This window comes from Coregonus clupeaformis, chromosome 15 (assembly GCF_020615455.1).
Source record: "Coregonus clupeaformis isolate EN_2021a chromosome 15, ASM2061545v1, whole genome shotgun sequence".
NCBI lineage: Eukaryota > Metazoa > Chordata > Actinopteri > Salmoniformes > Salmonidae > Coregonus > Coregonus clupeaformis.
Window position 1 is genome coordinate 47,444,263 of NC_059206.1, and position 18,029 is coordinate 47,462,291.

The window sequence follows — 18,029 nt, forward strand, 5'->3', positions numbered from 1 at the left end:
GGCCTCTTAGTCTGGCAGAAGAGTAGAGCACTGCTCAACGAGCCCAACCAAATTGGGTATGGAAAAAAACAGGGTATAAGAATCTAAATCTCCTTAATGATGCCCCATCCTTTACTTGTCTTCACTTGACGATAACCTATTCTGGCTTTCTGGTTTTCTACTTAACCATGTGTATTCTATACCATATTATATACAATATGCACCACTACAAGACTTTCCTAATGTTTCCTTCTTTCCCACATTCAGAGCAGAGGTACAGTTGAAGTCGGAAGTTTACATACACTTAGGTTGGAGTCATTAAAACTTGTTTTTCAACCACTCCCCAAATTTCTTGTTAACAAACTATAGTTTTGGCAAGTCGGTTAGGACATCTACTTTGTGCATGACACAAGTAATTTTTCAAACAATTGTTTACAGACAGATTATTTCACTTATGATTCACTGTATCACAATTCCAGTGGGTCAGAAGTTTACATACACTAAATTGACTGTGCCTTTAAACAGCATGGAAAATTCCAGAAAATGATGTCATGGCTTTAGAAGCTTCTGATAGACTAATTGACATCATTTGAGTCAATTGGAGGTGTACCTGTGGATGTATTTCAAGGCCTACCTTCAAACTCAGTGCCTCTTTGCTTGACATCATGGGAAAATCAAAAGAAATCAGCCAAGACCTCAGAAAAAAATGGTAGACCTCCACAAGTCTGGTTCATCCTTGGGAGCAATTTCCAAACGCCTGAAGGTACCACGTTCATCTGTACAAACAATAGTACGCAAGTATAAACACCATGGGACCACGCAGCCGTCATACCGCTCAGGAAGGAGATGCCTTCTGTCTCCTAGAGATGAACAAACTTTGGTGCGAAAAGTGCAAATCAATCCCAGAACAACAGCAAAGGACCTTGTGAAGCAGGTACAAAAGTATCTATAGCCACAGTAAAACGAGTCCTATATTGACATAACCTGAAAGGCCGCTCAGCAAGGAAGAAGCCACTGCTCCAAAACCGCCATAAAAAAGCCAGAATACAGTTTGCAACTGCACATGGGGACAAAGATCGTACTTTTTGGAGAAATGTCCTCTGGTCTGATGAAACAAAAATATAACTGTTTGGCCATAATGACCATCGTTATGTTCGGAGGAAAAAGGGGATTGCTTGCAAGCCGAAGAACACCATCCCAACCGTGAAGCACGGGGGTGGCAGCAACATGCTGTGGGGGTGCTTTGCTGCAGGAGGGACTGGTGCAGTTCACAAAATAGATGGCATCATGAGGAAGGAAAATTATGTGGATATATTGAAGGAACATCTCAAGACATCAGTCAGGAAGTTAAAGCTTGGTCGCAAATGGGTCTTCCAAATGGACAATGACCCCAAGCATACTATCAAAGTTGTGGAAAAATGGCTTAAGGACAACAAAGTCAAGGTATTGGAGTGGCCATCACAAAGCCCTGACCTCAATCCTATAGAACATTTGTGGGCAGAACTGAAAAAGCGTGTGCGAGCAAGGAGGCCTACAAACCTGACTCAGTTACACCAGCTCTGTCAGGAGGAATGGGCCAAAATTCACCCAACTTATTGTGGGAAGCTTGTGGAAGGCTACCCAAAACGTTTGACCAAAGTTAAACAATTTAAAGGCAATGCTACCAAATACTAATTGAGTGTACGTAAACTTCTGACCCACTGGGAATGTGATGAAAGAAATAAAAGCTGAAATAAATCACTCTCTACTATTATTCTGACATTTCACATTCTTAAAATAAAGTGGTGATCCTAACTGACCTAAGACAGGGAATTTTTACTAGGATTAAATGTCAGGAATTGTGAAAGTGAGTTTAAATGTATTTGGCTAAGGTGTATGTAAACTTCCAACTTCAACTGTAAATGTATTATGTATCCTGAAAACGAAGAAAAAGATTAGACAGTTTTGTCTATAAAAGCACATGTACTCATAACACCACTGAACCATGGATAACTGAGAGAAATGTTAAAATAACACACAGACATTCAACAGTTAAACAAATTCAAGCTTCTGATTCAACATGTTGAAATCTGATGTAAATATTCATTCTTTGATGACCCTGATTGGAGAATAACCAGATTTTCTCTCCAGACCTCAAACGTCTTGGGCAATATCTAATCTCAGATTAATCTAAATGTATTTTAAGTAAAATAGGGCACCAGAGACTCAGCTTAACCCACATACCTGAGAGAATATTATGTATCTGTACCTGAGAGAGAATTATCTTAATTCAAGGCTAATTAATAAAAGGTAGGACATGGGTGGGTGGTCCAGTATCAGTTCCTTACCTGAGTGCGATGGAGGTCCCGTTGACGGATCCAGAGTAGCGTCTGGTGGGGCCGTAGCTCCTCTGGCGTACGTGTCTCTCATCACCACAACACAGTACCATGAGGAAGGCCCGTCTGAAGGCCCTGTTCAGGAAAGCGTAGAGAAAGGGGTTAAGGCCAGAGTTAATATAGCCAAGCCACAGCCAGGCGGTCCACATTTGCCAGGGCACACTGTAATGGATGAAGGGGTCCACCACATTGGTGATGAAGAAGGGGGCCCAGCAGAGGCAGAAGCAGCCCATGATGACAGCCAGGGTCTTGGCAGCCTTGGTCTCGATGCGCATGCGGTTGGAGCCCTGCTGCTCGGAGCTGAGGTAGTGATGAGGGGGCGCCGAGTAGTGGGCGGAGCCTGCCCGCTGCAGCGTGCCGATCTGCCGCGCGTGGCCCATGGCGGTGATGTAGATGCGCTGGTAGGCCAGGACCATGAGGCCCAGGGGAACGTAGAAGGCCACAGCGGAGCAGATGAGAGCATGCGGACGGTTCACCACGAATACACAGTTGGTCTTGTTGCTGCTGCTGTTGAACTTCCTCTCCTCAATCTGGAGACAGACAGCATGCAGAGAGAGAACAATCAATGAACAAGCAGATCCACATACAGGAAGAGGCGTGCACGTTCTGTTGTATCCACATCCACATGGAATAGTGACACACTTGTGTCCCCTTCAACTGAGAGTGTAACGATTGCCTTCTGCCCATTTTACTGACTCTCTTAAAACAAACTTTGAACGGGTAGACGTTGACATATAATATTATTTGTGTTCATAAACTGGTAGCTGTGGATTGTGCTCAGCACTGACTCCAGTGTTTAGATCTCAGTGCAAGAGGCTGTGTGCCTGGAATTCTCTTGGGTGTTTATGTCTATGTAAATGGTAGTGGTAGCTTTAGCCTAGGATGGTTGAGTGCACTTGGAAGGCACTTACACTGAGCGTACAAAACATTAGGAACACCTGCTCTTTCCATGACAGACTGACCAGGTGAATCCAGGTGAAAGCTATGATCCCTTATTGATTTCACCTGTTAAATTCACTTCAATCAGTGTAGATGAAGGGGAGGAGGCAGGTTAAAGAAGGATTTGTAAACCTTGAGACAACTGAGACGTATTGTTTATGTGTGCCATTCAGAGGGTGAATGGGCAAGACATAATATTTAAGTGCCTTTGAACGGGGTATGGTAGTAGGTGCCAGGCGCACCGGTTTGAGTGTGACAAGAACTTCAACACTGCTGGGTTTTTCACGCTCAACAGTTTCCGTGTGTATCAAGAATGGTCCACAACCCAAAGGACATCCAGCCAACTTGACATAACTGTGTGAAGCATTGGAGTCAACATGGGCCAGCATCACTGTGGAACGCTTTTGACACCTTGTAGTCCATGCCCCGATGAATTGAGGCTGTTCTGAGGGCAAAAGGGCCTGCAACTCAATATTAGGAAGGTGTTCCTAATGTTTTATACAGTCAGTGTATATGGGTAATTTGAATTTTGTAAACAAACATCAGTGCCATCATTTGACAGAGATATGTTTTTTCAGGTGTCAAAGGTGAAACAATGAGTCATAGTACTATTTTTAGAACTAAAAGAGGGCTTGTGTGTTTGCACTCCCCAAAGAGCTTGATGCATGAACAGTTCATGATCCAAGCAGCTCAAAATCAGCACCATGTCAAAACATAAAACAACTATACAAACATAGGTCTCCAGTTTGATCTGTTATGCTTGTAGCTGAAAAGGGCTGTGAATAGTACAATTGTTTTCTGACTACTACAACACCATTCAATGAACTTGAAATGTTATTCAAATAAAAAATGTAATGCTTGTTGGTTTAACCACGTGTCCTTCGCTTAACATCTATCCTCTTCACATTTTCAAGGATCAACAAAACGATTTATGGTAGTTCAAAACATTAGATCAAATGATTTATACTACAGAGCACGCCTCTGTCTATAGTAGAACCATCAGACAGACAGGCTGGCCACAGCTGCTTATAGACTTACAATGTCCTCTATGCCTATGGCATGCCAGCTTTGCATGATGGGAAGGAAGGAGATGAAGGAGGGGATGACCCAGCATCCCCCCAGCATTAGGGCCACTCTGACGGGAGTCATCTTATTCCTGTACACCAGCGGCTGGCAGCAGATCGCATAGTACCTATCAAAAGAATATAACAACATTATAACAACATCAACAACATCATAGATTCAACTGAGGAAAAAACCTGTAATCTATTGATAGTGTTTTTCTGAATTCAATTTTTCTGAATTCAATTTATACCACACATATCTACCTAATATGTACATACCAAAATATTGCCAATGATGACTCATTCCTAATTCCTTATTCATTAAAATAATCTCATTACTTGCATAACCAAATTATAAACTAAATTGACACCCTCTATTAAATGTACCATGTATGGTGTCATTAGCCCTATATAGGGGGGTAAGAAAGACAAGCAGTGACTCATCACTTCAAAGGCTACTTAGTATCCTTCTAATAAAAAGTTACACTCTAAAAAATGCTGTGTCAATAATGACCCAATTTGGGTCATTTCTGTAACCCAGCGCTGGGTCAATATAGTACATACCTGGCACTGGCTTATTTTGACCCAGCACTGTTGGGTAACTTGATTTAACCCCAAATTGTGTTATTTTTACCCAGCAGTGGGTTGGTTTTTACTCTTTTGCTGGGTTATTGCTATTCATGTGTTTTTAACCCAGCAGAGGGTTATTTATTACTTTATTGCTGGGTTATCATTATTTTGATTTTGATTTACCCAGCAGTGGTCATTTCCTACTTTCTTGCTGGGTTATTTTTTTTTAACCTTCTCTCTATTACAGAATCTGCACAATTTCTTATAGTACAAATACTTCTAACAATAACAATCAATGTTACAACGTTACTACACAAATGCTTATTTTCAGCTCTTAATTTCAACTACAAAATTAAGTCATGTAAAAGATTAAAAAACAAATAAGGAACACACAAATAAACCAACATTTTAGAAGCACAATCCATCATTTAAATATCACAGCAGCCCTTCCAATTAAAGCTGAGGAATGAGGCTGAAGAAAAGTAACCACTCCCCCAGCCCCTACCAGGTATACATTTTCAACATGAATTTATGTCAAACAACAGCAACAACGAAACATAATGTCTTCTGCTCCAGAGCCTGCCCATTCATGATGGTGAATGCCAGGGAGTAGAGGTGATTGTCCCCGAGAGTCAGAACGAAGGGTTCGGGTCTCTTGTTCTTTTGGTCGCCTGCCGGAGTTATTCAGCCATATTGGTACCAACCTGGGGATTAGAAAATATTATAAAATGTTGAACAATAATCAAGACACACGACAATCTTGCACAAGCCCACGCACACACAAACACACACACACACACACACACACACACACACACACACACACACATTGTGGCCTTTCCTATTACTCAGAACGTGCTCTACTCCTATACAGTCTATTGCTGAGTGCAGGACGTTAATCTGCATTGAGTTGAGTCCAGCCACTTTGTGCATGGTTTACAGTATTACATACAGTACCTGTACCATGTCAGATATAGAATTGAAATGTATTTAATTTTGAGTTTGCATCCCAATATTACACTTGATATACAGTGAGGGAAAAAAGTATTTGATCCCCTGCTGATTTTGTACGTTTGCCCACTGACAAAGAAATGATGAGTCTATAATTTTAATGGTAGGTTTATTTGAACAATGAGAGACAGAATAACAACAACAAAATCCAGAGAAATGCATGTCAAAAATGTTATAAATTGATTTGCATTTTAATGAGGGAAATAAGTATTTGACCCGCTCTCAATCAGAAAGATTTCTGACTCCCAGGTGTCTTTTATACAGGTAACGAGCTGAGATTAGGAGCACAGTCTTAAAGGGAGTGCTCCTAATCTCAGCTTGTTACCTGTATAAAAGACACCTGTCCACAGAAGCAATCAATCAATCAGATTCCAAACTCTCCACCATGGCCAAGACCAAAGAGCTCTCCAAGGATGTCAGGGACAAGATTGTAGACCTACACAAGGCTGGAATGGGCTACAAGACCATCGCCAAGCAGCTTGGTGAGAAGGTGACAACAGTTGGTGCGATTATTCGCAAATGGAAGAAACACAAAAGAACTGTCAATCTCCCTCGGCCTGGGGCTCCATGCAAGATCTCACCTCGTGGAGTTGCAATGATCAAGAAGAAGCACATTAAGGTCCTGGAGTGGCCTAGCCAGTCTCAAGACCTTAATCCCATAGAAAATCTGTGAAGGGAGCTGAAGGTTCGAGTTGCCAAACGTCAGCCTCGAAACCTTAATGACTTGGAGAAAATCTGCAAAGAGGAGTGGGACAAAATCCCTCCGGAGATGTGTGCAAACCTGGTGGCCAACTACAAGAAATGTCTGACCTCTGTGATTGCCAACAAGGGTTTTGCCACCAAGTACTAAGTCATGTTTTGCAGAGGGATCAAAAACGTATTTCCCTCATTAAAATGCAAATCAATTTATAAAAATTTTGATATGCGTTTTTCTGGATTTTGTTGTTGTTATTCTGTCTCTCACTGTTCAAATAAACCTACCATTAAAATTATAGACTGATTATGTCTTTGTCAGTTGGCAAACGTACAAAATCAGCAGGGGATCAAATACTTTTTTCCCTCACTGTACCTGTACCATGTCAGATATAGAATTGAAATGTATTTAATTTTGAGTTTGCATCCCAATATTACACTTGATATACAGTGAGGGAAAAAAGTATTTGATCCCCTGCTGATTTTGTACGTTTGCTCACTGACAAAGAAATGATCAGTCTATAATTTTAATGGTAGGTTTATTTGAACAATGAGAGACAGAATAACAACAACAAAATCCAGAGAAATGCATGTCAAAAATGTTATAAATTGATTTGCATTTTAATGAGGGAAATAAGTATTTGACCCGCTCTCAATCAGAAAGATTTCTGACTCCCAGGTGTCTTTTATACAGGTAACGAGCTGAGATTAGGAGCACAGTCTTAAAGGGAGTGCTCCTAATCTCAGCTTGTTACCTGTATAAAAGACACCTGTCCACAGAAGCAATCAATCAATCAGATTCCAAACTCTCCACCATGGCCAAGACCAAAGAGCTCTCCAAGGATGTCAGGGACAAGATTGTAGACCTACACAAGGCTGGAATGGGCTACAAGACCATCGCCAAGCAGCTTGGTGAGAAGGTGACAACAGTTGGTGCGATTATTCGCAAATGGAAGAAACACAAAAGAACTGTCAATCTCCCTCGGCCTGGGGCTCCATGCAAGATCTCACCTCGTGGAGTTGCAATGATCAAGAAGAAGCACATTAAGGTCCTGGAGTGGCCTAGCCAGTCTCAAGACCTTAATCCCATAGAAAATCTGTGAAGGGAGCTGAAGGTTCGAGTTGCCAAACGTCAGCCTCGAAACCTTAATGACTTGGAGAAAATCTGCAAAGAGGAGTGGGACAAAATCCCTCCGGAGATGTGTGCAAACCTGGTGGCCAACTGCAAGAAATGTCTGACCTCTGTGATTGCCAACAAGGGTTTTGCCACCAAGTACTAAGTCATGTTTTGCAGAGGGGTCAAATACTTATTTCCCTCATTAAAATGCAAATAAATGTATAACATTTTTGACATGCGTTTTTCTGGATTTTGTTGTTGTTATTCTGTCTCTCACTGTTCAAATAAGCCTACCATTAAAATTATAGACTGATCATTTCTTTGTCAGTGGGCAAACGTACAAAATCAGCAGGGGATCAAATACTTTTTTCCCTCACTGTACATCACATAAGACTGAAATATATCAAAACCGTTTGACATAGAAACACCAAATTCTTGGCAGTTAAAAAAATATAATGAATATTAATAACATTCCACCCATGAGGCCACTAGAGGGCGATCTGGTCATTTGACTGCAGGAAAGGGCTACATTAACTCAGAGACAGGGAATAGGTCTAGCTACGTAAAATCTAACGTTTGGCTAGCTAGCTGAGGGGAAACAATGCCGCACACAGTAGACCTACAGAAGACAGGTTTTCTGCAGGCACTGACATAGCTATCTTCAACAAAAACCTTACATTTTTGCTATCACACACAGCACATGAATATATAGCTTGCAATATATGATGCAAAACGCAGCATCATATGATGCAAAATGGCATTATACAGGGAATTATTTCTGTATTTTGAAAGTTACATATCTTGAAAACTTGAGTGCTGACAAGCAAAACATTTTGGGACTATGTCAACAATGGACTAATTAAACAAATACCAAAATATAGTTTCGGGGTGGAATTTTCCTTTAAGACTATCAAAACATTAAATACATGACACAAAATCAACTACCTCCATCAAAACATACAACTTGTTATCTAATAAAAAGTTATTTCAATCAATCATTACACAATGGCCCATTAAATACAGTGCCTTCAGAAGGTATTCACACCCCTTGACTCTTTTCTCATTTTGTTGCATTACAAAGTGGGATTAAAATGGATTTAATCGTCATTTTTTGTCAACGATCTACACAAAATACTCCTTAATGTAAAAGTGGAAGAAATATTCTAAAAAAAAAAATGAAATTCATGAAAAATAAAACACTAATATATCTTGATTAGCCCATAAGTCAATATATGTTAAGCCGAAACCACACAGAGAGACGCCGTCAATGGCGTCAAAATTTGCGTGCGAGAGTAGAGACAGTCAATTCACATACACTGCGTAGCGTATGCCAACTTAATTGGCATGAGAATCCATAATAAACAGTTGTAATTGTTATGTTCGCTATGTAGCCCTTGTGAATTATTGTTGTGTGTTCCTTTTGACTCACCTTATACTGTATGTCCTACGGGAGCCACCGTACCTGACTTCTGTTACGTTGGCTCAAGAACATGAGGAGAGTTGTAACAAATACACCCTAGCAATTGATAAAGAATTTAGCTAGTCTCATTCTTTCTACATAGCTTTACTCTCGCTTGAACAGAGTTCCTCTAGTTTCCCAGCCGTAGGCTGCATAGGCCATTTGCCTGTGCTCAAAATCAACAAAGGTAGGCATAAAGTTATTGTTTTGAAATGTGTATTACCGGCACCGGCAGCTAAACTTATCAACACTAAATATACACTTTTTAACTATACATGTCAAAATTCCAGACGTAACAATTCACAAACAGTCTATTTTCTGGCAATTTATCCGCTCACTTTACCATCATTGCTTCGTGTAGACGTAAGAAAAATAGACTTGCTTTCTAATTTGAAGCGCATGACGGAATTGAAGCTCTGTTTTCTCTCATTCACTACCGTGCATTCTAATTCCAGCGTATACGCGCTCATTCACGCCCGTAAAAAAACACGTTTTTCATTTGATTTGGGCTTTAGAATCACCTTTGGCAGCAATTACAGCTGTGAGTCTTTCTGAGTAAGTCTTTAAGAGCTTTCCACACCTGGATTGTGCAACATTTGCCCATTATTCTTTTCAAAAATTCTTCAAGCTCTGTCAAATTGGTTGTTGATCATTGCTAGACAACCATTTACAGGTCTTGCCATAGATTTTCAAGCAGATTTAAATCAAAACTGTAACTAGGCCACTCAGGAACATTCACTTACTTCTTGGTAAAAAACACCAGTGTAGATTTGGCCTTGTATTTTAGGTTATTGTCCTGCTGAAAGGTGAATTCATCTCCCAGTGTCTGGTGGAAAGCAGACTGAACCAGGTTTTCCTCTAGGATTTTGCCTGTGCTTAGCTTCATTCTGTTTATTTTTGTATCCTGAAAAACTCCCCAGTCCTTAACGATTACCATCATACCCATAACATGATGCAGTCACCACTATTCTTGAAAATATGGAGATTGGTACTCAGAAATGTGTTGTATTAGATTTGCCCCAAACATAACACTTTGTATTCAGGACAAAAAGTTAATTGCTTTGCCACATTTTTTGTAGTATTACTTTAGTGCCTTTTTCACACAGGATGCATGTTTTGGAATATTTTTTATTCTGTACAGGCTTTCTTCTGTTCACTCTGTCAATTACATTAGTATTGTGGAGTAACTACAATGTTGTTGATCCATCCTCAGTTTTCTCCTATCACAGCCATTAAACTCTGTAACTGTTTTAAAGTCACCATTGGCCTCATGGTGAGTGGTTTCCTTCCTCTCCGTAAACTGAGTTAGGAAGGAAGCCTGTATCATTGTAGTGACTGGGTTTTATTGACACACCATCCAAAGTGTAATTAATAACTTCACCATGCTCAAAGGGATATTCAATGTCTGCTTTTTTATATTTACCCATCTACCAATATGTGCCCTTCTTTGCGAGGCATTGGAAAATCTCCCTGGTCTTTGTGGTTGAATTTGTGTTTGAAATTCATTGCTCGACTGAGGGACCATACAGATAATTGTATGTGTGGGGTACAGAGATGAGGTAGTCATTCAAAAATAATGTTAAACTCTATTATTGCACACAGATTGAGTCCATGCAACTTATTATGTGACTTGTTAAGCACATTTACTCCTGAACTTATTTAGGCTTGCCAAAGGGGTTGAATACTTATTGACTCAAGACATTGTTTTAAATTTAGAAAAATATAATTCCACTTTGACATTATGGGGTATTGTATGTAGGCCAGTGAAAAATAAATAAACTCAATTTAATCCATTTTAAATTCAGGCTTTAACACAACAAAATGTGGAAAAAGCCAAGGGGTGTGAATACTTTCTGAAGGCACTGTACTAACTACAACTATCAATATACCCTAACCTGGTTAACCCTCTTTTATATGTCTGTGCCATTTATCGATACTATAATTATAGTATGCACTATAAAAGGCAAGTAAACATATTATCACAGCATGGGCTGTATTATATTTTCCTAAAATGATTTTACCAAAGATGACCAATGCAGAAAGAATGTCACTCAAGAGCATGAATATCCAGAAACAAAAGGCTTTATTTTACCCTTTTCCATTTTAACTGAGAGCTGAACTATCTCCCTCTATGGGTCCCTCTACCTCTCCTTTGTCCTTGCCCCCGGCCTCTTACTTGCTCCATTCTTGAAAACAGCAACTCAGAGGTGACCTCTTTTATGCATGAATAAGGACTGATTGCTGATTGAACAATTGTTCAAATAAGTTTTGCACATGTGCAGAAGAGGTTCGCATTCATGGGAGTCATTTGTATCAGCTGTCGCCAAATGTTTTAATTTTGTTTGTAATGATTTACTCAACTGAGTTTTGCGTCTTGTGTAGAGAGTTGCATTATGTGTGAAAGCACTTATAGTTTTGCTAAAAATAATACTGTTGTGCTCATTAGGTTATGATGGCGATCAAGTGGACCCCAGTTTCATTAAAAGTGTCTTAGCAATCAAGAAAAACTGTAACCTGAATGGATGATTAGTAACGTAAGCTTTTTACTCACAGTTTTCGGTCAGCCACAACGCCTTGCCCATTGGTCCGTCGAAAAGTAATTCCACTCAGTGCCTGGCTGCACTGGTAGACTTGCTACAGCTGCAACAGTCCTCATTCACGAGCTTGCCGGATCACTTTGATCTTCTGGATTTGGCGGGAGAATTACCCGGCATCAGCAAACCAACCTTGCTCTTTTTAAAGAAAACAACCCAACTAAGTGACCCAATGTCTGAAACCCAGAAAATGGGTCATCCAAACAACCCAGCATTTTTTAGAGTGTACACGTTTTTTTCATGAGGCTAAGAGAAAATGTTCCTGCAAAAAAATAAAATCCTGCAATCTACACTTTTTGCCATGGCTCATAGATATTAATGTGCTGTTTTATAGCTCATCTCATGCTATTGTTCACATTTTGCCATGAGGCTGAGAAAAAATATAGCAGTTTTAAAGTTAATTTCCTGCTATTCTACACATTTTGCCATGAGGCTGAGGGAGAATTTTGCAGTTTTCAAATCAAATCAAATGACATTTTATTTGTCACATGCTTCGTAAACAACAGGTGTAGACTAACAGTGAAATGCTTACTTACGGGTCCTTTTCCAACAATGCAGAGTTAAAGATATTATTATTTTATAGAAATAGTGACACGAGGAATAAATACACAGTGAATAACAATAACGAGTAAAAATAACATGGCTATATACAGTACAGAGAGTACCAGTACCGAGTCGATGTGCTGGGGTATGTGGTAATTGAGGTAGCTATGTACATATAGTAGGGGTAAAGTGAAAGTGTGTGTGTGTGGCGTCAGTATGCATGTGTGCGTGTGTTATGTGTGTGTAGGTGTATGTAGTGTGTGTGCGTGTGTGTATATGTGTGTGTTGGGGTGTCAATGTAAGTATGTGTGAGGGTGTGGGTAGAGTCCAGTGTGTGTGCATAGAGTCAGTGCAAGAAAGTTAGTTCAAAAGAGAGTCTATGTCAGCCGACGTAGGCTACGTCAACTGCAGCGGGGTATTTGATCTACGCATGTGCCAGCACCAGCAGCGCAAGCCTCACTCTATGCTTATGCACGAGTGAAGTGAGTTCGGAAAAACTGAAAATATGCATGAAATAGTTTTCACAAACGTTATACACTCAGTGGCCCGTTTATTAGGAACACCAATCTAGTACCGGGTCAGACCCCCCTTTGCCTCCAGAACTGCCTGAAATCTTCAGGGCATGGATTCTACAAGGTGTGGCATTCAAACGTTACTCAATTGATATCAAGGGACCTAACGTGTGCCAGGAAAACATTCCCCACACCATTACACTACCGCCACCACCAGCCTGTACCGTTGACACCAGGCAGGATGGGGCCATGGACTCATGCTGCTTACGCCAAATCCTGACTCTGCCATCAGCATGACGCAACAGGAACTGGGATTCGTCGGACCAGGCAATGTTTTTCCACTCCTCAATTGTCCAGTATTAGTAATCGCGTGCCCGCTGGAGCCGCTTCTTCTTGTTTTTAACTGATAGGAATGGAACCCGGTGTGGTCGTCTGCTGCAATAGCCCATCCGTGAGAAGGACTGACAAGTTGTGCGTTCCAAGATGCCATTCTGCGCACCATTGTTGTGGCCCACCTGTTAGCTTGCACGGTTCTTGCCATTCTCCTTCGACCTCTCATCAACAACCTGTTTTTGCCCACAGGACTGCCGCTGACTGGATGTTTTTTGTTTGTCGCACCATTCACAGTAAACCCTAGACACTGTCGTACGTGAAAAGCCCAGGATGCCGTCCGTTTCTGAGATACTGGAACCGGCGCGCCTGGCACCGATGATCATACCATGCTCAAAGTCACCTAGGTCACACGTTTTGCCCATTCTAACGTTCAATCGAACAGTAACTGAATGCCTCAATGCCTGTCTGCCTGCTTTATATAGCAAGCCACGGCCATGTGACTCACTATCTGCACGAGCGAACCATTTTCGTGAACGGGGTGGTGTACCTAATTAAATCAAACTATTATATTAATCTGACAATTCACAATAATCGTATTATTGTGTGCTGACTGTGTTCTTATTGGTCAGTCACCGGAATCGGCTCGTAACACCAACACCAGCCACACTACACAATATAGGCAAAGGAAATTGGTACTTAATCGGTAGACTTAGACCCTGTCACACTGAACAAGCCAAGACGTCCGACAATCGTTTACAATGTAAGAATTTACCCACGACATGGAAATTTTGTCTGGGACGACAAAATCGGGGCATAAGACGGCTAACTGCAAAGGCTTTTAGGTGGCTGGAGTCTTAGACAATTTTTTGGGCCTTCCTCTGACACAGCCTGGTGTAGAGGTCCTGGATGGTAGGGAACTCTGCCCCAGTGATGTACTGGGCAGTACTCACCACCCTCTGTAGCGCCTTGCGGTCAGGTGCCTGCAGTTGCCGTACCAAGTAGTGATGCAGCCAGTCAAGATGTTGTCAATGTTGCAGCTGTAGAACTTTTTGAGGATCTGAGCACCCATGCCAAATCTTTTCAGATTAAATTGTAAACGATTGTCTAGGCAGGGTCTAGGACTACCGATTAAGTACCACTACGTGTGGTCGTAGGCTCCGACAAAGTTCTAGCAGTGTCCGAATTTCTTTTGCCTTTATTGTGTAGTGTGGCTAGTGTTACGAGCCGATCCCGGTGACTGACCAATAAGAACACGGTCGGCACACAATAATACGATTATTGTGAATAGTCAGATTAATATAATAGTTTGATTTAAATGTTTACATGCTGTGGAAGAAGAACAATTTCCTAATAATCTTGTTTACATTACATATCTGAAGTCACTCTACCTGATGGGATTTTGACAAATGCACAAAATCACCAATCAAAATAAACGTTCTACCACAGCGACCATGTTATTTTGGACATGCACTCAGTGGCCAGTTTATTAGGTACACCACCCCGTTCACGAAAATGGTTCGCTCCTGCAGACAGCTGTCGTGCCCTTTTCACAACTGTGTGGGTGTGTGTGGACCATGTTAATTCCTTAGTGATGTGGACACAGAGTAACTTGAAACTCTTGACCATCTCCACGGCTGCCCCATTGATGTGGATGGGGTCGTGCTCACCCCTCCGTTTCCTGTAGTCCACGATCAGCTCCTTTGTCTTGCTGACGTTGAGGGAGAGGTTGTTGTCCTGGCACCACACTGCCAGGTCTCTGACCTCCTCCCTATAGGCTGCTTAATCGTCGTCGGTGATCAGTGCTACCACCGTTTTGACATCAGCAAAGTCTTGCGCGGCCACGCAGTCGTGGGTGAACAGGGAATACAGGAGGGGACTAAGCACACACCCCTGAGGGTCCCCGTGTTGATGGTCAGCATGGCGGATGTGTTGTTGCCTACCCTCACCGCCTAGGGGTGGCCCGTCGAGAAGTCCAGGATCCAGTTGCAGAGGGAGATGTTCAGTCCCAGGGTCCTGAGCTTGGTGATGAGCTTGGTGGGCACTATGGTGTTGAATTCTGAGCTGTAGTCAATTAACAGTGTGGGCAGTGTGGAGTGCAATAGAGATTGCATCATCAGTGGATCTGTTGGGCTGGTATGTGAATTGGAGTGGGTCCAGGGTGTCTGGGATGATGGTGTTGATGTGAGCCATGACCAACCTTTCAAAGCATTTCATGGCTATAGATATGAGTGCTACTCGGCGATAGTCATTTAGGCAGGTTACCTTAGCGTTTTTGGGCATGGGGACTATGGTGGTCTGCTTGAAAGAAGTTGGTATTACAGACCGGGTCAGGGATAGGTTGAAAATGTCAGTGAAGACACTTGCGAGCTGGTCAGCACATGCTCTGAATACACGCCCTGGTATTCCGTGTGGCCCAGCGGCCTTGCAAATGTTAACCTGTTTAAAGGTCTTACTCACATCGGCTACGGAGAGCAAGATCAAACAGTTGTCCAGAACAGCTTGTGCTCTAATGCATGGTTCAGGGAATGCTTGCCTCGAAGCGAGTATAAAAGGTATTTAGCTTGTCTGGTAGGCTTGCGTCGATGGGCAGCTCGCTGCTGGATTTCCTTTTGTAATCCGTGATAGTTAGCAAGCCCTGTCACATCCATTGGGGGGGGGGGCACACGGACCTACAAGGGGCCCACAAACTCCCCCAAATGAAAAATAATAATAATTGGTTTGGGGCCCACTGGAGGTTGGGGGCACGTGGAGAAGCATACATTAGATTTGTGTTTGGAGCGAGGGGGTGAGCTAGCAGTGACTTGACTGTATGGGGCAGGTGCAGGACAGGACAACATAGCTGATGTATCAGCCATGACAGGCTGACATATGCTTATGGACAGAGAGGTGCTAGAGAAGGGCCCTCCAAGGCACGTGCTAATGCTAACACACAGCTGGGTGCTCACAAAGGTGTACGGCTATTAGGCTGAATGGATGCATCAAGGTGACTGGGATGGGGTGTGTGGAAACAGTTTGCAATAGTTTTGCAATAATTTCCAAAGTGAAGGGATGTTTTTCACTATGTTCATTGCTCACCTGTCCAGTGCTATGCAGCACAGGTGTAGGATAGATGCAGTGGTCAGAAACACATCCAACGAGGTCCTGACCAGACAGAATATCTCCCCATACCTCCATTGACCTGTGGTCAGCTCAATGGCTGCAAACGGCATGACAACCACAGCAACCAGGAGGTCTGCAAACGCCAATGACACTATGAAGTAGTTGGTCTTCTTCTTCCTTGAGGGAGAAGGGGAACAAAAGCATTTTCATGAATTTCCAGAAAGGCGCATGAGAATTGTCGACTGATCTGCACTAGACAGAACAACCTTTTTTTCTCATAACTCTTTAATACCATACCGCATAAAGATAGAACATGACAGAAACAATGCCAGTGTCTAATGTGAGAACAGCTGCTTTGTTTGTCACCCAATAGCCAGAAGGTGGCATATTTACCAGTCTGTCAATCACTCTAAAGCAGTGGTTCCCAACTCCAGCCCTTGAGTACCCCCAACAGCACACAGTTTTTAAACTTTGTTTCCATTGAACATGCCATTCCAATAAAGGCATTTTAATTAATTATATGAAGAGTGCCTTGGTCCTCCTTTCTTTTTGATGACTAATTTACCCCTTTTACCATAGAGCACCTTCTGTCTACGAAACCTACTATTGTGTACCTTAGCAACGCTTCCCTTCCTTCTTTTTTTCTACAAGCCCACATGTTTTGTTGTGCTTTAAAGGGGTCACATTTCTTCCTCTGAGCACTTAGGCCTTTTCTCAATTGGATTTGCTCCTGCGTCCTCTCTCCTCCGTCCTCTCGCCTCCTTTTGAAAAGGGTCAAAGTTAATCGTGGAGAGGCGGCGAGGCGAGGGAACGTAGACGAAAATGCGCTTGTATGAAAATTTTATGAAATGACTTCTCCACTCGCGCGTCATCAGGCAAAGTACGTTTACAGGGGTGGATCCTCAAATAAATGTGTGCAATTATCTTTTTTTTTTACGTTAGTTGTGAAATACATTTTATAGATAAAAGGATAAGTAGCATATTGTTTTTAAACATGTGCATGATTTTCTCCTTCGACAAAAAACAAAAGCTGATTCAAAGTGGATGTGGCAGATTTCAAAACTCTTCCACAAAGGACTTGGGAAGGATACACATGACTATACACTTTTCCATTCGCTACTTGACCACTTATCGGTTTCTGGGTCACGGAGGAGAGAGGACAGAGGAGAGAGGGTGGAGCATGGACTTTTGCCCAAATTAGAAAAAGCCTTTGATTTGACAGGGTGTGACCTACATGTCAACAGGAAGTGTGCTTACCGAAGATGTCTGTCCTTGCAGAGCGCCACCATCACCAGCAGGTTTCCCAGTACAGTCATGATGATGATGATGGAGAGGAAGATGGTGAGAATGACCTTCTCCAGCGAGTTCAGCACATGCTCCATGTTTACCACTTCATCGACTGAACTGCACAATCAAACAATTACTGTTATTAAGGTCATTATCATAACATCATTTAAATATGATTGATAAGCACATGACTCATAATCACAAGACATGTATGAATGAAGACCTTTCATAACATAAAAAAAATAAAATAAAACAATAACAGAGAGCATTTGATGTGTGGGCTGTGTGGCCTCTAAATGGTATTTAGTTTAGATGTTTCATATAGATCACATCACAAAAATTAATTAAGTTCCTTCTCAGGAAATAAAAGTGATTTGAATTTAATTACTCATGTTCCACTGTGTGTTTGTACTGTTCAGGTGGGTGGGATTCTGTGGCCATCGCTGTTCATCTG

General features: G+C 41.9%; 1 protein-coding gene across 1 annotated transcript; it reads right to left on the bottom strand.

Moving 5' to 3' along the window:
* Positions 1-2,302: 2,302 nt before the first annotated feature.
* On the bottom strand, positions 2,303-17,670 carry LOC121583137 (5-hydroxytryptamine receptor 4-like). Its single transcript, XM_041899341.2, has 4 exons — positions 17,546-17,670; positions 16,265-16,465; positions 4,332-4,485; positions 2,303-2,884 (listed from the first exon to the last, which is right to left on the bottom strand). The coding sequence occupies exons 1-4, from the start codon at positions 17,668-17,670 to the stop codon at positions 2,303-2,305; spliced, it is 1,062 nt and encodes a 353-aa protein (XP_041755275.1).
* Positions 17,671-18,029: the final 359 nt, after the last annotated feature.

Excerpts from the sequence above, each read along its gene's own strand:
- LOC121583137 (XM_041899341.2), bottom strand. The coding sequence starts at position 17,670 with ATGGAGCATGTGCTGAACTCGCTGGAGAAGGTCATTCTCACCATCTTC. Across the intron at positions 16,466-17,545 it reads TGCAAGGACAGACATCTTCG|GAAGAAGAAGACCAACTACT; the intron begins GTAAGCACACTT and ends TTCTCCCTCAAG. Across the intron at positions 4,486-16,264 it reads TGCTGCATAGCACTGGACAG|GTACTATGCGATCTGCTGCC; the intron begins GTGAGCAATGAA and ends TTCTTTTGATAG.